This window comes from Ceratotherium simum, chromosome 16, assembly GCF_057802395.1.
Source record: "Ceratotherium simum simum isolate JZ-2026a chromosome 16, ASM5780239v1, whole genome shotgun sequence".
Taxonomy (NCBI): Eukaryota; Metazoa; Chordata; class Mammalia; order Perissodactyla; family Rhinocerotidae; genus Ceratotherium; species Ceratotherium simum.
Genome location: NC_141915.1, coordinates 4,187,236 through 4,214,793, shown reverse-complemented (window position 1 = coordinate 4,214,793; position 27,558 = coordinate 4,187,236). Strand labels below are relative to the sequence as shown.

The following is a 27,558-nucleotide window of genomic DNA, read 5'->3' as shown; positions in this document are numbered from 1 at the left end:
CTAACAGAAGCCTACCAGCCGGAGGGTGTTGGGGAAGCTCTTGCGCATGCTCATGCACTTCTCCTGGTCGATGTACAGGGAATTGGCTTTGACGGCCAGCTCATGCTCCAGGGTGGCTTTGGTGTGGACCAGTGACTGCAGGGTGTCCTCCGCGTCCCTCAGGCGCTGCTGCAGGGTCTGAATGGTGTCGTCCACCTCGTACACCTCGTTAACAAGGCTGCGTGGGGGAAAAAGCACCGTGAGGTTAGCAGAGGCCACACCCCCGACGCGGCGATTGGCTGAATTAAGGGCGTGCGTGGTTAGTGAATTCCTACTGGAGGTGTGGCGGCTGTGCTGGGCGCACCTGGAGCCCCCAGCAGCACATGGTCACACCAACGTCAAACTACTTCATATTGCAAAGTTCCAAAGGAAGCGATGCTTGTGCGTGGTATATATATATACTATCCTAAGTACTTTATATGATCAGACAATTTAATCCCCATAACAACACTGTGAAGTAGAGACTGTGATGATCCCCATTTTACAGATGAGGAAACGGAGGTACAGGGAGTTTAGGTAATTCTCCTTACAGTTTTGCATAGAACTACCCATCAGCTGTTTTTAATTACCCTGCTGCTCTCTTGCCTGCCTCCAGTCAGTTGAAAACACAACTCCAAATTCATCACATTTTAACCAGTGATTCAAAGTTAAAGTTTTCTTTATATGGGGGTTCATTTATCAGCCGACTAGAGGTGCATGAAATGAATTAAAATATACAGTAATATAAAGAGAACAGTGACAATGAACACATACGGATGTGGACGTCCCTAGAGATAGAAAAGGATTTCGTGATCATAGAAAAATATCCAGACCATGTTACAATCATTGTACCAAGGCAATTTTATAGCTTCACAGAACTTGTCGACTGGAAAACAAATGTGAGAGTCATCAAACCCAGCTTCCTTGTTTTACAGATGAGGAAACTGAGCCAGGGGATCAATGAACTGCCCTCCCCACAGGCACACGGCCCACACGTGCTTATACGCCTCACACACTTATCCAGGAAGCTAAGAATGAAACAGGGAGCCTCCGAGGCCATAATAACGACCTGGGTCCCTTACCTGCCTCCACCCTCTCAGCTCCCTGGGAGAAAAGGGCAGAAGCAGAGACCTGGGAAGTGGACTTCAGCATCCTGGACCCCTTTGGGGAAGCCCATTTCATTCCTGTTTGTAATCCCCACAGTGCCGGGTTGCCAGATAACACACAGGATGCCCAGTTAAATTTGAATTTCAGATAAATGTGTAATTTTTTTAGTATAAGTACCTTTTAAAATTGTGGTAAAATACACACAACATAGAATTTACCGTCTTAACCATTTTTAAGTGTACAGTTCAGGGGCATTACCTGCATTCACATTATTGTGCAACCATCACCACTTCCATCCACAGAACTCTTTTCATCTTGCAAAACTGAAACTCTGTACCCATTAAACAATAACTCCTCATCCCCCTCCCTCCAGCCCCTGGCAACCACCATTCTACTTTCTGTTTCTATGAATTTGATGACTCGAGGTATCTCATATAAGTGGAATCGTGCAGTATTTGTCCTTTTGTGACTGACTTAGATCACTCAGCATAACGTCCTCAAGGTTCATCCATCTGATACCATGTGTCAGAATTTCATTCCTTTTTAAGGCTGAATAATATTCAGTGTAAGTATTTTTACTTAGCATAATTATTTTAGTATAAATATTCCATGCAATATTTGGGATATACTTATACTAAAAAATTATTTATTGTTTACCTGAAATTCAAATTTAACTGGCCGTCCTGTGTTTCAATTTGCAAAAGCTGGTGACCCTACCACAGGGGCCAGTATAGTGTCAGCACAAAGTGGGCTCTCACAGAATACTAAGATGGCATCAAAGCAATAATTTTTCTACTCAAAACCCTCCATACTCTCCTTTTCCTAAAGAAAAAATTGTAACCATTTTTTTTTTTTTTGAGGAAGACCGGCTCTGAGCTAACATCTATTGCCAATCCTCCTCCTTTTTTTCCCCAAAGCCCCAGCAGATAGTTGTACGGCATAGTTGCACATCCTTCTAGTTGCTGTATGTGGGACGCAGCCTCAGCATGGCCAGAGAAGCGGTGCGTTGGTGCGCGCCCGGGATCCGAACCCGGGCCGCCAGTAGCGGAGCGCACGCACTTAACCACCAAGCCACGGGGCCGGCCCAAAATTCTAACCATTTTTAAGGAGACGCACCAAATTAGCAGCTGTTGCTTGGGTTGGGGGTGGGAAGGAGAGGGCAGAAAAGGGGACTTCCATTTTGTACTCCATATAGATCTGTATTATTTGAACTCATTTTGAAATCAGAAAATATCCATATCTTACTTGTGAAATTGAACAAACTTTTAGAAAAAAAATAAGCAAGGTGAAAAGTTTGACATAAAAGTATAAAGGAATAATTTATTTGTAGTGTTAGCTTGTATTGAGTAATATTCTAAGAGAACAGCACAAAACAACATTAATGCCTAATGACAATGGATGCTATAGCCAGATGTACTTGGACCACTATGCGAGCAATACTTTTTAGAAAAGAATTTGTACTTCCCATGGGGAAAGAAACTGAGAATATAATGTTGGTTGAAAAAGTCTGGATATAAAATCCTCTATGCGGCATGATCACAATTTTGTTAATGTGCCTGGTGGCAAACACAACGAAATGCTAACATTGGTTATCCCTCAATGGCATGAAGAATTGAGGATGGGTTTTATTTTTTATTTCATTTTCTGATTTTTTTCTATCATGAACAGATACTACTCTTAAAGCCAGAAAGAACACAATAAATATTTTTCAAAAAAGAAGCACAATTTTGAGGGACTTGAACTCTCTTTGACCTTTAGAGACCAACTCCACGACGGAGCAAACATCACATCTCGTGGACAGCACAGCAATCTGATGATGATGCTCTGGGAACTCCCCAGGACCGCTCCACCATGCCCACTTTCTGCACATGCTCCCTGGGGGATATGCCAGTCTGTGGCTGACCTGGGCTGAGGTGGGGTACAGAGTAGATGCATCACCGGCACCCCAGGCCACCTGTGGGTCCCATCTCAAGTAATGGCAATGTCATCCTTGCAGATGCTGAAACCAAAAACCTTCTGATCATCTTGACCCTGCCCTCTTCTTCCTGCCCCCACGTCCCTCGATCGTAAAATCCTGTTTTTCCTGTCTCACACTAAGCCTCACAACACCCTCACCACACTGCACCCTTCCCTCTCCGCTCTGCAGGCATGTTCTCGAATGTGCATGCTCTGTCTCTGACTGCAGGGCCTTCGCCCTTCCCATCCCCTCAGCCCAGAAGGCCCTTACTGGGCTCTTCATCCCTCTAATTTATGCTATCCTCAAAACCTGGGTGAACAGACACTTCTTCGAGAAGTTCCTCCCTTAACCCTGGGACTAGGTCGCAGCCTGATGTCTTGTGTTTCAAGAGCACCAACCCTTTTGCAGCCATGAGGGTGTTTGTCACTGCCTGTTTACCACGTCTGCCCTGCAGGCCATCATCTCCAGGAAACCACCACCCACCTGAGCCGGCCTTGCTCATGGCTGTATCCACAGCCCCTCCTATAGCTGACAGGCAGGCAAAAAATACTTGTTGGATGAGGACTAACTTCCATGTTCCAGGTGAAGGAAGTCTCCGTGGGAGGTAGGGAGCTGCCCAGAGGTCCAAGTCCACAGGGTCTCCCAGGAAGAGGAACCAGACCCCAGGTGACGAAGAGGAAGCACAGGCCAGAGGGATCCTGGAGGCTCCGCTCCCAAGCCACCTGCAGCCAGCCCAGGAAGGGGAGGGCACCACGACCGGCCCCCAAAAAGGCTCATGGAAGCAACAACAAGCCGTGAGAACACATCCACACTGTCTCCTTTCGTCTTAGAACCTGTACTGTTTTCTTCCTTTCAATGGGGAGGGAAGGAATTGAAACCTAAGTGCCGAAGTTTCTTTTGGTGTCGGATTGGTAAACACAAAATCTGAGAACTGATCTAAAAGCATATTTTGTTGTTGTTTAGATCAAGTTGGATTAAAAAGAAAGCCTTTTTTGAAGATCCCAGGGTATAAAATATCCCTAGCAAAGAAACAGATCTTCGGGGAGGCTGCTGCAATCTGCCGGCGCTGGGATTTACGACAGCCGCTTGTTTATAATCGCACGGGGCCTGCCTCTCCTCTCCCACCCGCCCTGTGCCCCTTCCACTGGCTTCAAAGGGAACCCTGAACCCCAAGGTAGGAAATGGAGCAGAATGATATACGAGTCTTCACTGCTCACAGCCAAATACTAGTCTAGTGGAAAATTTATCTGCGAGGGAACTTTTTCAAATACATCGGTGTTAAAATATCAATGTTTAACAGAAAAAGGGAATTCAAGCTACATAGAACGCAGGCAGTTAACGTCCTTGTTTTCCCGTTGTTTCGTGAACACAGCTAGGAGATGCTACACTTCTCTCAACTTTCGCCATTAGAAATACATTTTTCATCATCTTTCAAGGCCACGTTGCACTTGCAGTTTCCTTGTTCTTGGCAGATCACAGAGAGCTGTTCTGCTGAAACCACTCATTTTGGGGGAATTACAGAACTGAAAAACATTTTTCATTCAAATACAAATAAAGCTACCGTAGTATAAAAAAAAAAAATCCAGATTATTTAAGTACAGCAGAGCCTGGGCTGGCCTGCCACCAAAGATGCCAAGAATGTTTAGAATTACTTTTGAAAGAACCCGTTTAGAAAATTTTAAATGAAAATAAAGGTCTTGAAATGAAAACGGCAATTTTTCTCAGTCCTCACTCCCCTGAGTTTATGGTTTTTATTTTTTCTTAATCTAGATGGCCAAAGGGTTGCTTTCAGAATGATCAGTTAAATAAGGAACATAATCCTCTCCCCCAATAATAATCCTAAATTCCACTGTTGTTACTCCAGGACCACATTTTTGGCAATGATATTTTAACCAGAAATCTTTACAGAAACAAAAGTAGGTTTTGTCCCAAAGTCAATAAAGGAGCAGAGGAAATAGACATACTATGGAGTCGACAGGAAATAAAGGAAAAGCAAATTCTGGGAGCTGCAAAGGGGGAGAAAAGAGTAAAAATCATTCAGCTTCTCAGAAGCAGCCATGACTGCCTCCTTGTTTGATAACTCCAAAGTCAAATTAGACCACTACTCAAAATTCTTTTAAAAAGCAACGCTGTGTTTGTCTAATGGCAATCTGCACAATTTATTTTCCTCCATCTCTACTCTTGATGACTTTGCAGAAATTTTCAGAGAATGAAACTTCAGCTGGTCTTCTCCTAATAATATTTGCATAAAGCCACAATTTGTGACCTAACCCTAAGTGGCCAAATGGGTGTACTCTCACTCCCAGGCTTTTCTGAAGCAGACAGACACTCCAGACTGGCTGTCTGTGGGCTTGCCTCACCTCTCGAGTGGAGGGCAGCTTATCCTAAATTATGGGCTGTGTATGAGTAGCAGTTCTATGGAACCCACTTTGAGAAACACGTAGCCTGAGTGAACTCCTATGGCCTCCACTAGGAGAAATGCAGCTAACGATGGAGATGAAGGGCACTTGCATATATTCTAAAGCATGCTTCTTGGCATCCAACACAGACAACATGTATGCTATACGTGTAGGGTGTTTTGCAGTAACATCTCCTCTGTGACCTTCAGTTTATCCTCTGTGAGAAGGAGATGAGGATCCAGTACCTGCTTTGCCAATTCATCCCATATGGGCATTGAGAGGGTCAGACAAGATCAGGTACGTGATAGGCGGATGGTGAAATCACCATGCAACGTGAAAGACGAGAAAAGCTGAAGCAAATAGTTGGTTTGGTGGAAGAGAGCTCTGCAGTGAGATGGGCAAGGATTCAAAAAGTGGCTCTCCTTCCTACCACCAGGTGCCAGCTTGGCTGAGTCACTCAGCCCACTGCTGCCTCAGTTTCCTCATTTGTAAAATGAAGACGATGAATGAGGTAGTGTAAAGTGCTCAGGACAGTGCCCAGCAGAGTGAGATCAGTAAACAGGAGCAGCTATTATTATTATCACCATCACTATCTTTATTTTCATCACTGTTGGCCTCAAAAAGATCACCCTTTTCTTCCCCTCCAGGAAATCCACGGCCTCAACCCACCACTTGCTTCTCTGGTAGAGCTCAAAATCATTTTACCCCTCAGATAAACCTTTCATGATGATAAAGGAATTCTATCACAGGACCAGGTAGAAGACAAGGCTAGTGGCATCTCCCTACTGCACCAGAAAGTGTTTTGGAGTTCAAGTGTTGCCCCTTTGTTCCTCCTATTGTTGCTATAAATTTAATTTGCTTCTGCATGGAGCATTTCATGATCTAAGAATAGCAATGATGAAATCCAGAAAGAAAAGGCAGAGGCAGGTATCGGGAAATTGGAAATGAAGCCAGAATTGGGGGGTGAGGGGGGAGGTTTGAATCTTGGCCAATTCCTTACAAGCCCACCCTAAAAGGAATCTTCAAAGTTAAATAATAATAATAAAATAGATCCATGTTTTGTAGATAAACTGTGGTGTCAGATTCCTCCTGCCATGTATATGTGGGAGACGTGCTTGATGAAGGCCAGCTGTTTTCAATTTCCACTGAGAACAGAGCAAACTGAAATGAGCCTAAATGAGATCTTCGGAGGTTTTAGGGGATCAGGAGGATGGTCTTGAGGAGAGAGCAGATATTAACCACCAAATGAGGCCAATGAGAGCAAATGGGTGAGAGCAAACAGACAGGGGTCAGTGGAATTGGTACCACAAGTCCCTTTTCTGATGAGTCCCCCGGCCCTGAGAAATACACGGCAAGCCAACACACAGCAAGCCAACGCACTCTGCTGCTTGTAAGAGGGGTGTTCTGGAAACTCCAAAGACCCCAGGGAAGTGCTAAGGAAACCAAAGGCCACCTTGGTCCCACTGAATGAGGCTTAATGTTTATTAAGACTTGTTTTGTATGTAGTGTCGATGTCATATCCTTTCTTTTTTCAATCGTGGTAAAATATACATAACCCAAAACTTCCTATCTCAACTGTTTTTAAGCGTACAGTTCACGGCACTAAGTACATTCACGATGTTGTGCAATCACCATCATGCATCTTGAGAACTTTGTATCATCCCCAACTGAAACTCCGCACCCATGAAACACTAGCCCGCCAATGCTCCTACACGACGAGCTTTACCATGCCCCTCCATATTACCGGCGTGTCGGCAGAAGGCGCCTTTATACAGAGCTCAGAGCCGCAGTCAGGCCAATGGCTGTCCCAAGGCTGGAGCGTGCCCTTCCTGCTGGGGCGCTCCCGCCTCCTCACCGTAGCTGAGCCATGTCTCGGCAGAGCTCTATGTTCGGTCTCCTCGTACGCTCGTCCAGTCTGGTCTGAGCCACCTTCAGGAAGGCAGACTTGTCCTTGATGGCCTTCTTGATGGATTCTATGGTCATTTCAGTCTGGAAAATCTCTTGCAGAGTCTGTGGGAACAGAAGCAAGTGCCCGAGGCTTTGGTGCTGTGCCCTCAACAGCCCGCTTCCCGCCTCCTGCCTGTCCGCTAGGTGCCAGGGTGCCTCACCCTCTCCAATAGGGATGTGGATTCTCTGAGAGCCTCACTCCCTCCCAGCCCCACCCCGGGGCATCTGCAGTGTGGGGCTGCCCTGGAGAGCTGACTGTGCACATCTCTTCCCAACTCCGGGTGAAATCAGCCATGGTGGGAGTATTTAGCCCACAGAAATGGGCAAATGCTACAAATCAGAGCTTCCCCCTCCACTCCAGATCAGGGGTTGTTAAATATTTACCGGCACACATCTGTGTGTAACTCTGAGAAAAGTGAAGCCGTAAGGTTTGAGTGGCCCTAACTTCCCTCCTCACACCAATATGTCCTTGCCTCTTTATCTTCCCGCTGTCTCTTCTTACTAATCTCGTAGACATGTTTTCCTGCTAGTGGAGGATTTGCCTTAAAGCAAATCCACTTCAAGTTTCAGGGTGTCTCACGTGCAAGGGAGGAGCACTGGCAATTTTGTAGTACTGATTTTATAGACTTTTTCTTAAACACAGTCCCCCAGATTGCATAAACCTGATCCCTCCCTGGTTCCTCCTCTGTCAAGTGAGGCCCCCTCCTATGCTCTGCAAACCCTTCCTTCTCCCACTACCTGACCTCTCGACTCCCATTTCTCCACATGCCTCCCCTTGTTCTCCCTCTTCCTCAGCCCCTTTCCTGTGGCCTGGAGACATGCCCGAGTATCACCCGAAGACTTTTAAAACCTCCTGTCTTTACCACCACTCTCTCATCCCATCCCAGGTGGGTACTCTCCAATCGGTGCCCTCCCACCCCTCTCCTCACGCTCACTGCCAAATGTATTCAACAGTGGCCTTGCTCACTCCCTCCACTTCCCGCCCACCTAATCTCCAGGTGGCGCCTGTATTCTGTCTCCGGCCCTAGTTGCCCTCATGAACCTGCACTCTCAAAGCCCACGATGAGGCCTCTCCCATGTCTCCCTCTCCTTGAAACTCTCGTCTGGCTTATTTTCTCTGGCCAACCGCTCTCCTAACTCCTTGCCTCTCTCTCTAACTATTCCTCATCACTTCCAGTGCAAGGTTTTGTCGTCGGACCACTTCTCTGCTACATCCTTTCCCCCTATGGAGATCTCGTGTAATCACACAGACTCAGCACTTGTGTAAACCAGGAACTCTTAAATCTGTCACTTAAGCTTTGACCTCTCTCCCAAGCTTTCAACCACCTGCTGAAAATCATTACACTGTTCCTATCACCATGGCCACCCTTGGGGGCTCCCTGCTCCGTGAAGCCATCCCTCTCTCTCACCATTGGAAATAACTGCTCCTTCTGCTAAACAAACCAAACATTTCATCTGTGGCTCCAAGGGGTTCGTTCTACACCTTTCTGAGGGAACTTATCATTTTGTACGTACATGTCTTGCCTCACTCTAAGATACAAGGTGGCGGGGTCAGTGTTTCTTTCATGGGTGCATACCCCAAAGTGCCTAGCACTGCACCTTAAATGTAGCTTTTATAGGCTGAATTCTATCTTTTTCTCTGCCCCCCACCCCCATTCATATGTTGAAGTCCTAACCCAAGTACCTCAGAATGTGACTGTATTTGGAGACAGGGCCTTTAAAGAGGTAATTAGGTTAACATGAGGTCATTAGGGTGGGTCCTAATGCAATATGACTGGTGTCCTTGTAAGAAGAGGAGATTACGACAGACACACACACAGAGGGAAGACCATGTGAAGACAGAGGGAAAAAGACAGTCATCTACAAGCCAAGGAGAGAGGCCTCAGAAAAACACAACCCTGCCAACAATTTGATCTCAGACGTCTAGCCTCCAGAACTGTGACACAATAAGTTTCTGCTGTTTAAGCACCCAGTCTGTAGTGCTTTGTATAAATAGCAGCCCTAACAAACTCGTACAGTAGTAAATAGAAATTTGTTGAACAAAGGGACTCCATCACATCAGTCTTCTAAAAGGCCTTTAGAATGGCTTCTTACTGCCCAATGGATACCTTCCCATCAATGTCTTCTACAGTCTGGCTCCAGCCTACCTTCCCAAGCTTCTCTCCAGAACACACACTAGCCACGCCAAACTGGTCTCTTTACAGACTTGAACTCAACGTCTGATTGGCTACCTTGCAAGGCTTTGTTCAAGATGTTGCCCCACCTAGAATGTTCACGCCTTCTCCCAAACCCCAAAAACACTTCTTGTATTTGTTATTTGGCAACCACAATTTGTAATTTTTTTATTGTTACCAATTGCTCATAAGCTTTTCATATGTATGCATCCCTTCTCCACAAGTATAAGCTTCCTGGGAAGAAAAACTACATTTTCTGCTTCTTTCTGCCCTTCACAACATTTACCACACTGTCTAGCTCAATAAATATTTGTTGCCCAAAGAAGACACCATGAGAAGGAAAGGTAAATTGCTGCAGCCTGGGAAAACATGGTGCCGTCGACTGGATAACATCACCTGAGAGTGACATGGCCAACGGTGGAAGGTTCTTAAAACAAGAGACGATAGATTAAATGCAGCATAATCTACAGAAATAATAAGTGCTCCAAGACTGATACTAAATAAAAGAAGAGCTCCTTGGTTATCTTGAAACGTATGAATTCTGCTTGAATCCTTCATTTTATTGTCATCGTAAAACTCTTAGAGCACTTTGAAAAGTTAACAAGTTCAATATCAGAAACACTTTGAACTACCTAGTAGTTTCCTGTATTTGGTGTTGTATTCCAGAAAAAAGGGCCTGAAATAATTTAACAGAAAACATTCCTACCACATGTTCTAATAATAAATTCACTTCTTAGTTACATACAGTGATTCATTAAACTTTAATAATAATATTTTTGTTTCTATTAAATACTAAGAACCTTTCTTTACATAGTGCATTCTTTGTGTTCCAAAACCCAGTGGGTTCCAATTTCATTTTGACACCTGGCTACCCAGCTAAAATAAATGGTGTGCTTTGTGCTGTTTTTCATTTTTCTCAGTCTGCGTGGCCAGGAGGTCGTGTGCCGTAAGGCGTCTCTCTGGGAGTGGTGAGAGGTTTGTGGTCCCCGAGCCCCTGCTCCACTTACCCAAGTCAGCTAAGGGGCACCACCCAGGCCTGATTTACCTTTGCTAAGTGAATCTGAATCTTATTTTTAGCATCTGCAGTTTCAGCAATGCGATTGGTGAAAGACAAGTTCACTTTGTTGAACTGATTCCACATCTCGTTGGCAGTCACAACTAAGAGGTTTTGAATGTCGTCTCTTAGTTTGGCAGAGGCTGCTCGTTCACTCTGAGAGCGGAGAATATTGTCATCTGTAAATTTGGCCCAGGACTCGGGCACTGAGATCCTGAGAAAAGGAATTAGAACCATACAATGGTGACAATGACGAATCGGCCTAGACCGTCTGTAGGCAATCACTCATCTTGAGAAAGAGAAAACCCCAAATCACTGGATCCTGGTTTTACCGCATAAAATGTAAACCTCAGAGCAAAACTTATTTTAAATTTTTCTTAATTGCTCCTATTTTACTGCTTATTTTCTTTAAATCCAAGGTATAAATTAAGTCCTCTGCTAATCTGGGGGGAGAAAAGGATGGATGAAGGGTATGTGGGTTCATTAGAAATGTGTTGCACCAGCCCAAGGAGCATGTAAAGAAATATGCAACCTCAGGAGTAATCAAAGAAGTACCAATGAACACAACAACATACAAACAACCCTTTATCAGAATAGCAAAGAGTGAAGAGAATGATAATTCACTGGTGAGCATGTTTAGAGAAAGATTCTCTCATATCCTGCAGGTAGGAATGTTGAATTGGTACAAACATGCTGGAGGTTAAACCAAGACCTTTCAAATGTGCATAACCCAGAAATTCCACCTCCGGAAATTTTTTTTTATTGAGATATAATTGACATATAGCATTGTATTCGTTTTAGGTAGGTGTACAACATAATGATTTAATATATGTATACATTGTGAAATGATCACCACAATAAGTTTAGTTAACACCCATCACCACACATAGTTACAAATTTTTTCTTGTGATGAGAACTTCTAAGATCTACTCTCTTAGAAACTGTCAAATATATAATACGGTATTGTTAACTGTCATCACTACACTGTACATGACATCTCTGGGACGAAAAATATGGAATGATTCATGAATTTGCATGTCATCCTTGTGCAGGCACCATGCTAATCTTCTCTGTATAGTTCCAACATTAGTATATGTGCTGCTGAAGAGAGCACTATAGAAACTTATCCTAAGGAAATAATGCTCCCTAAGATGTATACATGAAGATATTCGTTTTCAGCAATATTTATGCCAATCTTTGAATTGTTTATGCCAACGATCTAAATGTCCAAAAGTAAATTATGGTACATTTACAAAAGTAGTCCATATATGTAAACTCTTATTGTAGAAGAATATGTTCACAATGTTTTTGATATAACATGAATTGAAAAATTAGGCTATACAAAACAGTATTGTGTAATACTATCATTTTAAAATATTAATCTATATCTACATGCACGGAAGAATATTTGAAGGTCTAATGGTAAGTTGTTAACATTGGGCATCTCTGGGTGGTGGGCTTATGGGTGACATTTCTTTGTTTGTGATGTAATAGGATATCAAATGAGACTCTTACTGTTGACCAGAGTTTTTACCTCAGGCCACAATGACCCAAAATAACACCCTATGTGCTCCATACCTGATATGCTATAAGATGGCTAAGAATTCATGCCGGAATAGAGGAGGCCCTTTAGGGAGGGCTAATTGGTCAGAGTGTGGGGTTCGATCCCAGCCCACCCCCTGTCCCGGAAGAAGAAGAGGAAGATGCTTCCTGCTCACCTCAAGCCAAGTAAGAGGCATTTTGTGGGGACCACTTAGGACATAGGGTCTGAATCTGATTCACACCTGAAGAATTTAAAAGCCAAAGCTGGTACATGCTGCTGCCGGAGAGCTAAGAGGAAGGCTGCCGGGGGTGACCAGCCCCACAGGAGAGAATCCATTTGGGGGTCACTTGACAAGGGGGAGGGGGCATGAGTGTGGGAAGAACACAAGGGAACTTTTTGGGGTCGCAAAAATATTCTTTATCTCAACTGCAATCATGGTTACCTAGGCATAGAAATTTGTCAAAACTCATCAAAGCATACACTTACACCGAATGCATTTTATTGTGGGTAAATTTCACCTCAATCAAGTTGATTATTTTTTAAGGAATGGCTGGAAAAGACCATGAGCCCAAGATTGCGTGCAGGAGCCTGGCAAAGAAACCATTGACAGAGGAAGGTTAACAAGCAGTGGTAATAAAAACATGAAGCTATTTTTCAGCTTGTAGCCCACCAAGTCTAGGGCATTCAATACTGGCAACACTTTATTTTCTTCATGCTCATCTGTGTTTTCTAGGTTTCCTGCATCAAAAAGATGTTATTTTCATATTTATAAAAATAAACAACAAATATTCTTTTACAAAAGAATACAGGATGCGCGTGTCAAGGGCTGACCACAGAACAGGCATGATTCCTGAAGACTTGTCCAAAACAGCTGTGCTTTTTACCTTTCCATCTCTTCCTGTGTCTTCCATTTTAACCTAAGCTGCATCATTTTGAAAGGAGAGAGAATGAATTAAACGACCCCAAAATCACAGAAGTGGCATGTGCCTGACTTACGTGGCATCCACCCTCTCCACGCCGCGAAAGTAGCTGACGCCGTCCGACGTGTTTTGCAGATGGTGGCACTTATCATCAATCCGGTAAGCAGCCTGTTTATCATTGAGGTCCTTCTCTAGCTCGTGCTGGGAAGCTCTGTTAGCTCTAAGACACAGAGTAGGGAAACGGAGCTTCAAGTTTAGGTAACAATTTTGTATGAGGAAGCATAATTGCCTTCTGTGTTGGGACCCACCCATTACTGCTCTTAGGGTCTCTCCTCCTTCACACAATGCCCAACTTCTCAATCAAAAGGAGCCTTCTCTGGAGATGTCCATACATGTGAGTACTTAGAACCCTGCCCACGCCGCCCCTTCCATGGGGTAGGGAGGGGTTTGGGGAGAAGAGGTGTAGATACACAGAAGTCGGGTAGCTGGAGGCCCCAGGCAGGGGTGCATCTTCCTAACACAAAAACTGTTCCAGACAGGACACTGGTTTAGAGTAATCTGCCCACATCTGCACCTTCCTTTTCCTCTTCTACATCCTAACTCCTTTCTCCTTCATTCTTTGAGTGCAATTCCCCAAGCGGTTATGAGACATTTACAGCCAGCCTCTCTCCAGCCATAGGTGACCTCAGTTTGTGGTCATGCCAGGCCTGAGAAGTTTGGCAGGAGATGGAAACCAAAGGTCAAAATTAACCTCCAGGGCAGAAGTCAGAGTTCTGGAAAAGAGATCAGGAATTGGTGGCCCCCAGACTCGTGTGATCCAGCAGCCATCCCTCTGGGAAGGAAGAGGCCTTGGTGAGCTCTGAGATGCATGGCATTCCCTGCCCTGCCAGGCAGAGAGGAGACTTAGTAGCTCACTACCAAAGAGATAGGCCCGGGGGGCGGGTGTGGGTGACAGGAGAGCCACATCTTTACTCATGGAGTAGCCGATTATTGAGTGCCTACCACAGGCCAAGCACTGTTCTACAAGCCTGGGATGCATCATGAACAAAACAAACATCTGTTCCCAAAGGAGCTCACATCTTTGGGGGTGAGACAGGCAATACCCCTAGTGAATAAGCAAATCATGTGATTTGTTAGCAGAACAATGCAGAAAACAAAGCAGAAAAAAGGGCACCAAGAGTGTGAGTGATGGTTTTCAATAGCAAGGTCAGAGTAGGACTCCTTGAGGAGGCAATGTTTGAGCAAAGACTTTCAGCGGGGAGAACAAGATCACTCAGGGCCTTGTTGGACACTGGAAGAAGTCAGGTTTTCCTCTGGGTAAAATGAGACACCACTGACTGACAATTTCAAAGGATCATTCTGGTGTTGGGTTGAGAACAGACTGCAGGGGGCAGGGAGACCCATTGGCAGACAGATGCAGTTACCCGGGTGAGGGATGGTGGTGGCCAATGGAGTAGCAGTGAAGGAGGTGAGAAGTGCTCAGATTCTGGGTATGTTTTAAAGACAGAACCAAGTGAATCTTGTGGGAGATTGGACATCAGTGAGAAAAAAGAGCTGAAGTGGAGTAATTGGAATAGCAGAATTCCATCAGCTGAGGGGGCGAGGCTGTGGGTGTGTGGCGGGGGAGAGCACAGAAGTTCAGCTGACACATTGAGCTTGAGTGTGCATTAAACCTCCAAGTGGAGGTACTTAAGTAGGTTGCTAGAATTGAGAGAAAGGTCTGGGATAGAAATAAAAATTTGGGAGGCATTAGCATATAGATGGTATTTGAAAAAGCAGGACAACTGGATGATCTTAATCATTTCTGTATTCCCAGCACCCAAAACTGGTCTTGGGTTATAGGAGCCCCTCAGTAAAGCCTGCATTGAATTGAATAGACTAATTCTAGACACAGCTTCGCTTTAACTTGCCTGTGCCTTTGGGTAAGTCACTTGACCTGTCAGAGCAGATTTTTTTAATTTTTAAAGTAGACATGAGGGTAGCAGCATGCCAGTCATCTGCATTTTGTGAATTCTGAAACAGTACACATGTGCAAAGGATGAAAGATGAGAAGGCTGCGTCCCCTTGCTACTTCTGTGTTCAGTCTCTTGCCTCAGGTTATTGTGTTGAAACTCTGGGATTAGAAGGCCTTTCTCATTTGTGATCTGGGACCAAGATGCCCCATAGGCTTCCTCTCTTGGGCTGACACCTCTTACCTGCCCTCAGAATATCCTTAGGAAGGTTTTGAGGAAGCATCCCATTGACCTGTCTTATAGCCCAAGATGGGAAAAATCTTGGCTGCCACATTGCAGCCTAATGAGATTCCATTTTCAGCTGAGATCCAAACTGAGCGTTTCATTGTTCCTTCCAAGACAAGTGGAGCTGAAAAACCCTCCTCCCGTCACCTTTACTGGCCCGAGTCCAGTGACCACATTAGGGATCCAGGCCCCCGCAAATCCTGGAGAAGCCATCCCAGGAAATGAGATAGGCATTTTGTCCACTGTATATTAAAGGAAAGCCAAGCTCTTATAGGATGAACAACAAAAAATTCCAAAAAAGTGCACGTGCAGAGACAGAACTTTCTGCAAAGGCCTGCAGTAGCCCCAGTAATGAGGCAATTTGTAATGGGGACCAATATGAAGATGTGGCTGTTCCAGGGTGGAACGATCTGGGCCAAGAAGAGCAAAGAACACAGAAGATGGGCAGTGGCTTTTAGATTATGAAAGAAAGTGAGGATTAGGAACTGGACCAGAATAAAATAGTTCTTTGAACCACACTAAACTATGTTTCTGCAACTCCTAGGGGGCGGAAACAGAAATTAATTTCGGAACTGCACTGCCTTGTATTTATAGCTTGAGTAAACTGTACAGTTAACCAAACCATGTGCTGTCAGTCATCCTTAACTAATCTTTTACCTATCTTCGCCAATTTCTGAATTAAAGAGCCTCCAGTCACAGCTCGAGAGAGGTCTCAGCCACCTAAACCTCACCGACCTTCGGAGCCTCAATACTGACGGGCAGGGTAGGCAACTAAGCAAGCAGTATCAACACCTCTACAACACTTACTCCTTTGGGTGTATCACATGTTATCCTCGACAACATTAGAATAAACAGAATTATTGTTTCCTTTATGTGACGTCTTCAACACTACTTCTTTCCATGGCCATAACCAAAAGAACATTGATCTTTCTACTCATGTTAGGCAACTGACACAGCCAATGCTTTTCTATGCTGACAGCTGTCATCATTGCTTAAAACCTTCCTTTGATTATTATTCTCCCCTCCCATCCCCACCATAAATATTAAGTACCTACTATCTACTACAATTACAATGCAATGGGATGCAGTGAATGCTGCGATGGTGTAATCAGAGCACGAAGGAAGCTGTAGCCGAGTCTGCCAGGAAATCAGGGAGGGCTGAGTCTTTAAGGAGGAATGGAAAATAACTATAACAGTGAGCCACAATTCATTAATCTTCCAACTGTTGGGTTGAACATATACAAGTTAATCTTGTATCAAAGAATAAAAGTCTTTTGAGTTAAAAGAAATCTTAGCCATACTCCCAGTTAGGGCAGAAATCCTTTCTACAGCATCTCAAAATTATTTCTCCAAATAAAAGTTTAAAGCAAGTACTCATCTTAACCTTTGGATAAAACCCATGTATGTGCACGTGTGCGTGTGTGTGTATCCATATATAAGACATCTTTATATAAGAAGCTAAGAGAAATGTGAATGGGAGGCATGAAAGTATAGTTTCGTGACAGATCTTAAATTGTAGAGAGAGGTAAAGCTCTTACGCAAGTTGGGCAATGGCCTTATCCAAATGTAGCTTCATTCTTTCTTGACAACACAGAATAATATCAACTTCCTACTCAATTGAAAAAGAAAACACATTAATGTTTTCATTATTGAATATAACACTCAATGTCAACAATGTAATGAAACATCAATGAGGAAAATTTTGTTTCTGGGAAAACTGTGAGGTAAAACAAGAAAACAATTTTACATCCACTTATTTACCTTACACCCCCATGAGATTGCAATCCAAATATTAGACTGAGATTCACCATTTATAGGACTACAGGAAAATTATATTATGGAACAAGTTGGGACAGGGGTAAAATTTTAGGGTTTTTCTTTATTTTTATCTCTGGTCCTTAATTAATTAGTTAACTAATTAATTAAATTCTGGTGATGTGCAAGGTTGAATTTAATGCATGGATTCTTCTATACTAACTACTCTTCCAAGACAAAGTAAATTGGGGAGGCAAAAAGGGCAGACAAAAAGAGGCTTCTCTCTGGCAGTGCACTTAACCTCCAACAGACCAGTTCTTTGGTCCAAACAGAGATCAGCCTTCCCCTCGGTCCTGCCTGTGCCCTACACCCCACTCATACAAACACATGTGCTAGCCACGCCGTTCTGCTTGACCACACACATGGCATTTTCATGGTGCTAGGATGTATACACTATTATATAACATTTGTTGTATCAGAGATTTTTTAAATAAACATTTACTTCCCTCTGAAATTCACATTCACATTAGAAAATCTAGGAACTCAAAATAGCACCAAGAAGACCTTTAAAAAGTGCACATAATCATTGTTACCACTTTTTCAAGCAAAAAGTGACCATACTTTCATTTTAAACTTGAAAATTTTCCCATGACATTAAACAATACTGTGACGAACAACTCAGTAAATATTTAGACACCTCCAAAGGGTATACTTTTTCAAGGTTTTGACAAGTACAGCCAAATTGCCCTTCAGAAAAGTTGTACCCATTTGCAACAATAAATGAGTGTGCGCTTCCTCACCTCACACACTAAGTGGTCGTTATCACTCCTCTCAATCGTTGTCAATGTGATAGGAACACCTCCCCCCAAAACAGCAAACCCGCTTGGATTTGAAGGTTAATATTATGACTGCGTATTTGTTCGTCATTTGATGTCTTCTTTTGTGAACTGCCTGTTCACACGCTTATCCACTTTTTTTAAATTAATTTATGAGTTCTTATATTTAAAATCTTTTCTCATTACTTATGTCATATAGTATATACACATGTAGATATAAAGATATATAGATATAAATATACATATATGTAGAAAGATTTCTTTTCACCAGTTTGGCCCCTGCCTTTATGTTTTGCGCCTGATGTTTTGATATGTAGACATTTGTGATTTCTATGATGTCAAATCTATCAAATATCCCCTTTTGGTTTCTGCCCTCATTAATTTGATTATAAAGGCTTTCTTCACTCCAATATTAATTATTATTCAACTATGTAGTCTTCTTATTCTTTTATTGCTTAACATAAAAATACTGAATATGCCTAGAGTTTTTCTCAGTGATGACCCTACTGACTGACTCTTTGATACTCTGAATTAATGGAGTTAATGTTCCTGCTACTCGTTGTTACCAAGGTTCTCCCTCCCCTTACAGGTAGCAAAGATTTCTCATCCGTTCTCACAGTAGGTTGTGCATCAGTCTTAGTTTTTAGTGTTGTTCAATCTTCACCTTTCTCTATGACTTCTTTTGTGCACGCATGTGTGGAGCTATTTCACGGAGGTGTTGGGAAAGGATGCATGAAGTACTGCTTAGAAAACACAACTTAAAACCCAAAATCCTAGTACACTTTCATACTGTGTGTACACAATGCATATAGTGAGAATTCCTCCAACTTTTAGTGGAAAAATGCATTTAATGAGACTCTTGTTATAAAAAAAAAAAAAGATCCTTCAACAATAATTTTTATATTTGAATTTAAATAATGTCATATGGTGAATGTCAGATGGTCGGGGGCAGAAGGGTTCAAGGGAATAGGGCATGCCTACAACCAAAGACCTTTGGAACTGTCCCAATAATAACATCTATTAATCTGCACTCAAAGTTTCATACAGCTTCAAAGGCCCAGGAGTTGGCATGGTCTGGGAGCACCAAGAAGATGGTACCCTGATCCATTCCCCAAGAGAAGCCATTCTGTAAGAATTTGGGGAATATGACTGATTGAATGTGAGTAACAGTCAACAGGATTCATGAGAAAACATTCCATTGCACTCACATTTTTCAAAAGTAGGCTTTTTAAGCCTACTTCTTTTCTTTGTTAATGTTTAGTTATTCTAAAATAACTAAATGAGGCCCATTTTGGTAAAAATAAAAGATATGTTAATGTCACGACCCTGAGTAAGCTCCAGGACACCTTCACTGCTTTAATTAGTTGGCAATGACCCTGGCACCCCCTCAGTTGGTAGGCCATTACTCTGGCTGCAGGTTCAGTTATTTTGAGGGAAAGCAGCCCCTGCTACTGACCTGAAAAATATTAACCTCTAAAGCAGTGGTTCTTGTGTTTTTTTTTTTTTTAAAAACACAACTTTATTGAGATATACTTCACATACAATAGAATTCACATATTTAACTGTGCAATTCAGTGGTTTTTAGTATATTCACAGAGTCGTGTAACCATAGCCAGAACCAATTTTGGAACATTTTCATTACCTCCCAGAGAAACAACACACCCCTTAGCTGTTACCCCCAATTTCCAATCCCCCAAGCCTCCTTCTCCTAGGCAACCACTAATCTACCTTCAGTCTCTATAGATTTCCCTAATCTGGACATTTCATAGGCGAGGAATCATTCAGTATGTGGTCCTTCGTGACTGTGACGGGCTTCTTTCACTTAGCATAATTTTTTCAAAGATCATCCATTTAGTAGAATGTATCAGCACTTTATTCCTTTTCATAGCTGAATAAAATATCCATTCTATTGTATGGATATACCACATTTTATTTATCATTATTCAGTTGATGGACATTTGGGTTGTTTCCAAATGGCTGTTATGAATAATGCTGCTATGAACATTCATGTACAAGTTTTTGTGTAGGCATGTACTTTCTCTTCTCTTGGGTAAATATGTAGGAGTGGAATTACAAATCATATGGTAACTCTATGTTTAACCATTTTCCAAAGCAACTGCATCATTTTACATTCCCACCAGCAGTTCATAAGGGTTCTAATTTCTCTAAATTCTCAGTAACACTTGTAATTTTCTGTATTTTTGAGTATAGCCATCTTAGTGGGTGTGAAGTGGTATCTCATTGTGGTTTTATTTTGCATTTCCCTGATGACTAATGTTGAGCATTTTTTCGTATGCTTATTAGCTATTTGCATATCCACTTCAGAGAACTCTCTATTCAGATCCTTTGCCCATTTTTGAATTGGGTTATTTGTCTTTTTTTTTTTTTGAGTTGTAAGGGTTCCTTGTATATTCTACATACAAGTCCCTTATCAGGTACATGATTTGTGAAGATTTTTTTCCATTCTGTGGATTGTCTTTTCACTTTGTTGATGATGTTCTTTGAAGTATCGAAGTTTTTCATTTTGCTGATGTCCAATTTATCTATTTTTTCTTATGCTGTTTGTGCTTTGTGCTTTTAGTGTCATATTTAAGAAACTATTGCCTACTCTAATGTCACAAATATTTATGCTATTTTCTTCTAAAGGTTTTACAGTTTTGGCTCTTACATTTAAATCTTTGGTGCATTTTGACTCAATTTTTTATATATGGTGTGAAGTAGGGGTCCAACTTCAGTCTTTTGCATATAGATATCCAATTGTTCAAGCATTTGTTGAAGAGACTATTCCTTTCCCATTGAATTGTCATGGCACCCTTGTTGAAGTCTAATTGATTGTAAATGTGAGGGTTTATATCTGGATTCTCAAATTCTATTCCATTGACCAACATGTCCATCATTATGACAGTACTACACTGTCTTGTGTATTGTAGCTTTGTAGTAAGTTTTGCAATCAAGAAGTGTGAGTCCTCCAACTTTCTTTTTTCCAATATTATTTTGGCTATTTTGCATCCCTTGAATTTCCATGTGAATTTTAGGATCAGCTTGTCAATTTCTACAAATAAGTCAGCTGGAATTTTGATAGGAATGGTGTTGAATTTATGGATCATGTTGGGAAGTATTGCCATCTTAACACTATTTAAGTCTTCCAGTACATGAACATGGTTAGTCAGTTTACTCAGATCTTTAACTTCTATCAACAATATTTTGTAGTTTTAAAGCAGTGGCTCTTAACTCTGGCTGTTCATTAAAATTATCTGGGGAATATTTTTAAATATCAATGCCTAGTCCCCACTGAAGATTTGAATCAGAATCTCTGTTTGTGAAACCCAGTCATCGATATTTCGAAAACCTTCGCCAAGTGATTCTAAGGTGTAGCCAGGTTCCAGAGCTAAAATAATGGAAACATTAAAGTAGCCAAGTTTCAAAAAAATCTCTTCGAAATACCATAGTGTGTTAACGGGCAAACTGAAGTTAAGCTGTTAGAAGTAGCTTATAATTTACTTCATACAGAACATCTCAGGACCAGTGAGAACAAGAGGCCAACAGATATTTGCTGGCGAATTCTTCCCCATTTAGGATGACAAAGTATATGACAGATTATTTTAAGACTTGCGAGATTCATTAGAGGCTGCGAAAGAAGAAACGGCAGAGCAGGGACCCATCATTGTAAAGCTGTTTCATTCAGGATGTCTTATTCCTGATCACTCATATGCAGTGGTAGGGACTGTGGCTTTTACAAAGCAGGTTGCATACCTTCTCTGTAGAGGCCAAAGCTTTCCTGAGTATATTATTTCAACTCATATTTCTTTCAGAGAGTCAGGCAGTAGAGGAAAGGAAAGAGCAAAGAAAAAACTTCTGCTTATCATCCTTAATGTAATGGGTCACTAAAATCTTAATGCAATATTAAAAGGGACCCTTGATGACTTGTGAGGATAAAATTACTGATGACCAGTTTGCTAGCTAGTCAAATTTACTTTCTTACCCAGGATTCATTTCTTAGCAAGGACCAATCAAACAAAGTCCAGAAGGTGGGACCCTGCAACCCTGGTTGAGGGACAATGAACTGATTTGCTGCAGCAGAAATTCAGCAAGTCAGAGTGGGAAATGAGACTGGGAAGGGGTGAGAGCCAGACAATGGAAGGCCGAAGTGGATTTCCTCCCGTAGGAGTTAGGGAGTCAAGGAACAGTTTTTAGCAGATGGAAAAACTTGTGATCATGTGCAGTACAGATCCAAGTGAAATGGGGGGAAGGGAAGGTATTTGGGGATTTCACACTAGCCAGCTATGAAGAAGGAAAGGATGATTTAGAGCAATGCTAGGGAGAATGGGATGGAAAGGAGAGAGGTAAGAAGCAAATCAGAGGAACAATTTACAGGAGCTGGAAACTGGTTACAGGGGTGGAGGAGATGATGGTCAGCAAGCCATGCCACAGTGACCAGAGAACCTTGGTACCATCAATAGAAAGGAGAAGGCAGAAAAGTAATGGAACCAGTAACAGTACCATCAATAGAAAGGGGAAGGCAGAAAAGTAATGGAACCAGTAACAGTACCATCAATAGGAAGGGGAAGGCAGAAAAGTAATGGAACCAGTAACAGTACCATTAATAGAAAGGGGGAAGCAGAAAGCATCAGGGTAGAAGAAAAGTTCACTTTTAGGCTTCATGAATGTGAATAACAACAAAAAAACGAGTTATCAACGTAAATATGTTTGGCAGACACTTAGAGATGCAGATCTAATGCTTAATGGAGTGTCTGGGGTGAAAAAAGAGATTAGGTAGGGCCCCAGGCATGTAATGGCTGAAATATTATGGAATGGCAGAGATCTTGTGGGGCAAATCTAGAAAGTGAAGATCAGAGAACTTAGAACTAAATCATATTTAACTGGTGAAAAGTGGAAGAGAGCTTCGTGGAGAGCAGCACAGTAGTGCAGACATAACTCTAGGCTTCTGGATGGCAATTTGGCTATACAGCAAAAGCTTTCCAAATGTGTACACCCTACGACACATCAATTACATCCTTTAAAATCTATCCTAAGGAAATAATCAGCAAAACAAACAGTTATCAATAATATTTTTGTACACTGCAGTGCTATTAAAATAGAAAACAAAAAAGAGTGAGATAGGGAAATAATCTAACTATTCAAAAAGAGAGGATTGATTTTTTTTTAAATGATAGCACCTTAGAACACTATGTAACCATTAAAATCACGTCTTGAAGGATATCTAACAATATGGGAAAATTACCTTAATACAATTTTTAAATGAATAAAGCACTATTGTTTCACTGTGGTGGGGGATGTTGATAATGGAAGAGGCTACGCATGTGTGGGCACAGGGGATATATGGGAAATTTCTGTGCCTTCTTCTCAATTTTGCTGTGAATCTAAAACTGCTCTAAAAAAATTGTCTTTAAAAAAAAAAGCGCTGTCTTCCCACATCTATATTTAAGAAGAAACACCATTGAGCATTTATCCAGAAAAACAAAGCACTACTCAAATTCATATATTCAGTATAATTCTAATCTTGAAGATGCATCTGTATGCCTTTGAGATGGGTAATACCCATCTAAGTATGATTAATAAAAAGAAATACTCCAAAATTAACTGTCATTTCTGTCTAATTGAACTTCAAGTGATTTTTAGCTTTCTTTATCCTTTAATGTATTTTAAAATTCCCTCAATGGAAGTCTACTACTTTTATAACAAAAAAAGTATCTTTTCTAAATGCTATAAACATCTGATACTATAACTCCTTACTTATAAGTGGCTTTACATAACATCCTTTTTTGTTTCTATACATTAACTGCATGTCTGCACCTAAGTTTCCTGTTGAAGCATTTCCCCCACATTTACCGTCAGCAGCTCTGTTTCCACCTCATCATGAACTAGATCAATTCCCATTCTCTTCTCTCGGTGAAACAGGCATTCTCGGGCTACCTACAAATACACAAATAATGGAAAACACTAATACAAACTGACTAAAATCAGTGACTAGCACTTCTAATGACCTGTTTCTGAAACAAGTCAACAGATACTCCCAATACCAATTTTTCAAGCCATTTTGTTAGAAATCTAGCATGAAACTGACTGTGACAGCTAAGCAAATCCTGCTGTTGGTTAGAAGGTAGTGTTAGCTCTTCAAGGTGATTTGAAAAAATTCCTAATTTAGGAAGTTGACAAAATGAGGCAGATGGTATCCCGTTGATCCCCACAAATTAGCATCTGAGAAATTACTTGGCATTACTTTCTTGTAGAAATAATCTGAAACACGGTCCTCAAGATATTATTTCCAAATATTTTCTACTGAGAAGAATGAGGAAGAAACAAATGATTATTTTTAAAGACACCAAAACATTTGTTTAGCCAAAAACCCAAGTGATTATGTTTAAAGTACCATTTATTGTTTTCTTCAGTATAAAAATAATATGTATTGGGGCCGGCCCAGTGGCATAGCAGTTAAGGTCTCACGCTTGGCTTTGGCGGGCAGCCCAGGGTTCGCAGGTTCAGATCCCGGGCACAGACCAACGCACTGCTTGTCAGGCCATACTGTGGCAGTGTCCCATATAAAGTAGAGGAAGATGGGCACAGATGTTAGTCCAGGGCCAATCTTCCTCAGCAAAAAGAGAAAAGATTGGCAACAGACGTTAGCTCAGGGGTGATCTTGCTCACACACACACAAAAATAAATAAATAATATGTATTATCCATTAAAGAGAAAAAATACAGAAAAGGAGAAAATGACTTAGCCCTACTCCTATCACTGTTTTGTTTGTTTTTAACAAAAACACTGTTTTGTTTGTTTTTAACAAAACAGAGTTTATAATGTCCTCACAACTTTATATTATGCTTTTTAGGATTGACATTAAAGAGTAGGCCTTAGTCATGAAATCTTCTCTGAGACAAAGTATGTTAATGACTCCAATGGAAAATAGCTTAGATTGCTAACAATAAATTATGTATGAAAGAACATTATGTAAGTTAAAATACTTTTTTCAAAGACTATTTCACGACACGGGGCAACTGTACAATGTTAAATTTTTAAAAAGCATAAACTATAATAGTATGTACACTGTAATCTGGATATAATATCATTGAACAAAATCTTTGAGTGAATCTAATTTTTTTAACAGTACAATTTACATTTACTAGATGAGTTAATGGGTTGAGGGGAACTGATTATTTTGATGCGTATTACTAAACTGCTTTCCAGGAAGTTTCTACTCATTCACAGTCCTACAGCAATAAATGAAAGGGTCCATTTTCTGTACTTTTGCCAACCCTAGATGCTATCAGTTCTCATGTTTACAAATTTGATAGGCCAAAACTGGTTACTTCATTGATTTAATTTGCATTTTTATTGAGTTTTAACATTTTTTCTCATATTAGTTGATAATCTGTATTTTCTCTTTTGAGATGTATCTGTTTATGTGACTAACTCTAATTGTAATCAGGACCTCCTGACACTGTGTTGATAGAAATGTTCAAACACACAAGAACATCTGGACAAAAATTGCAGAAAAAAAATCAAATTAGATCCATCTGCCTGAAAGCAGCCATCACTGAAAGGAGTGCCAGGGGAAGAAACTGAATCTCCTCTGGAAATTCAGAGGGTAAGTGGCTGTCATTTTAAGGACAGTTTAAAGTACATGGGGGTGGGGTAGGTGTAGAATAGACCAGGAATCCTCAGAATGAACTGGGGCTGGAGAAAGCATGGAAGGGCTCCTGAGCCCCAAAAACAATTCAAGATGAGTTAATTAAAAAGACATCATTAGTGTACTAGTGACCTTTCTCAGGATTTCTGGTGGCTGTGTGTATTTGTGTGTGCTTGTGTTTAGTGGGGAGGGGGAGCAAAGGAAGTAACAGTGCACAGGGGTCTCCAACAAACTCCTCAACCCCCTATACTTCTAGCTCCTTGATTCTCTAAACTCTCCCACTCCAGATGTCATAATAAAGACCTACTGCAAATGCTTATCACATGGGAAACAAGCCATACAAATATGAAGAAAAATGGTGTTAGCTTTTCTCATCAAACTATATACACTCTCTGAAATCATTTCTGTAATTTGCATATTTTCAAATACAGAATGTCTTCTTTCAATGGTGGTGGGTAGAATGGAGTTGGAGGGTCCGTCCCACACTCAGAGGGTCAGAGGTGATTTGAGCCCACTCAGACGCCCGCTCAGAGGCCAGCAACCAACTGCAACGCTGCCTCTGTGACCGCCGCTCCTGGCTTACCCTCAGTCCCGTGTTGCCATTTAATCAAACTCATTCCATCTCCTAAGAAGGTCTCATTGGATAATTTCACTGTCCCCTGAAGTGGAATCATAACATATGCATAGGAGGTATTTCATGACAGACTAAAAGTATAGTTTTTTTTTTCCCCCCAAATATTGTGTAAGTTAATCCAGGGACAGCAACGACCAAGCAGCCTATTTAAGAAATGGGAAGAAGGCATTTTCGCCATAATACATTGTGTGTACTAAGGGTGTCTCTTTAATTAGCATCCTTTGCTTTGCATTCAAAATTCCTTCAGCTTAAATGGTTGTTCTATATAACGTGTAAAAATGGCAATGGTTTTACCATTACTGAAACCAGTTACAGATTTATTGATAGGGAGTCGGCTTCTATTGAAACATAATTCAATAGATAAATAACCTCAGAAATTCAACCAGTGAGTTGTAATCATAAACAGGCAGTGTCTTTCATCATAAGGTCTAACATTTACCTGAAGAGGGGCTTCTGTCTCCATCAAAGCTCTCTCCAATTTTTTCTTAACATCAGTTAGTTCATTTGTCTCTCCAATCATTGCATCCAACTCATGAATGATTTCAGATTTCCAAAATCCGATGTCATTGACACGTTCTCCCAAATTTTGGGTGGAGTCTGCCTGAGTTTTTCTTGTTTGCTGATATTTGTCTTGAATTAAGCGAGATGTATCTACCCTTAGTCTCTCTGAATTATGCCGGGAAGTGTTGGACTCTAGATAGTTGGTTAAATTGGACCTGTACCAATCATCAGGCGTGTACCTAGTGAAGAGAGTGGTTCTGTTGGAAACAAAGGGGAGCATGGTGCTCTCGGACACCTTCTGAGACCTGGTGCAATATGGGGCCAGGGTTGGTGAGCTGGAGGCTACTCTGTAGTATGTGCTTGGTCTCCAAGGCAGGCTTAAGCTATGGGTCAAATTGCAGTGGGGGAAACGATCCCTGTAGCTTGAAGCCATGGTACTGATGGCTGGTAGAAAGTTGGTTGGTGTTGGTCTAGGGTGGGCATAAGTTGCCGTTAAAGTAGAACCTAAAAGCTCCATGATGCTCAAACACTATTTGTAAATCTTTCCTGTTTAAAAGAAAAAAAAAAAAGGTAAAAATAGACAGTCACATGAATTAATCTTTGGCTAAAACTTTTACAAATAAAAGGCCCTATCTGACTTAGTGTTAGTAGCAGTGTTCCCTAACACATTAGATATTTGTTTTAATTTGATATCCACCTTTACCAGTGATAACATATTCCAAAAATATATTTTTTCCATCACCACATCTCTAGAATATATTAAAATCACATTTTTGTGTGTGTGTGTGAGGAAGATCAGCCCTGAGCTAACATCTTATGCCAATCCTC

General features: G+C 41.5%; 1 protein-coding gene and 1 non-coding gene across 2 annotated transcripts; both read right to left on the bottom strand.

The window, feature by feature from the left end:
* On the bottom strand, positions 1-27,276 carry TEKT3 (tektin 3). Its single transcript, XM_004433041.3, has 7 exons — positions 26,669-27,276; positions 23,798-23,881; positions 16,895-16,965; positions 13,196-13,339; positions 10,648-10,870; positions 7,337-7,491; positions 1-217 (listed from the first exon to the last, which is right to left on the bottom strand). The coding sequence occupies exons 1-7, from the start codon at positions 27,245-27,247 to the stop codon at positions 1-3; spliced, it is 1,473 nt and encodes a 490-aa protein (XP_004433098.1). The 5' UTR covers positions 27,248-27,276.
* On the bottom strand, positions 11,664-11,770 carry LOC147914869 (U6 spliceosomal RNA). Its single transcript, XR_015554830.1, has one exon. It is a non-coding gene; the product is annotated as a U6 spliceosomal RNA (small nuclear RNA).
* Positions 27,277-27,558: the final 282 nt, after the last annotated feature.

Bases quoted from the DNA above. Each gene is read 5' to 3' on its own strand.
- TEKT3 (XM_004433041.3), bottom strand. From the start codon at position 27,247: ATGGAGCTTTTAGGTTCTACTTTAACGGCAACTTATGCCCACCCTAGA. The intron at 10,871-13,195 runs GTAAGTCAGGCA...TCCTTTTCTCAG, and splicing joins GTGGAGAGGGTGGATGCCAC to GATCTCAGTGCCCGAGTCCT. The intron at 218-7,336 runs GTGAGGAGGCGG...TCCCCCACGCAG, and splicing joins CGAGACATGGCTCAGCTACG to CCTTGTTAACGAGGTGTACG.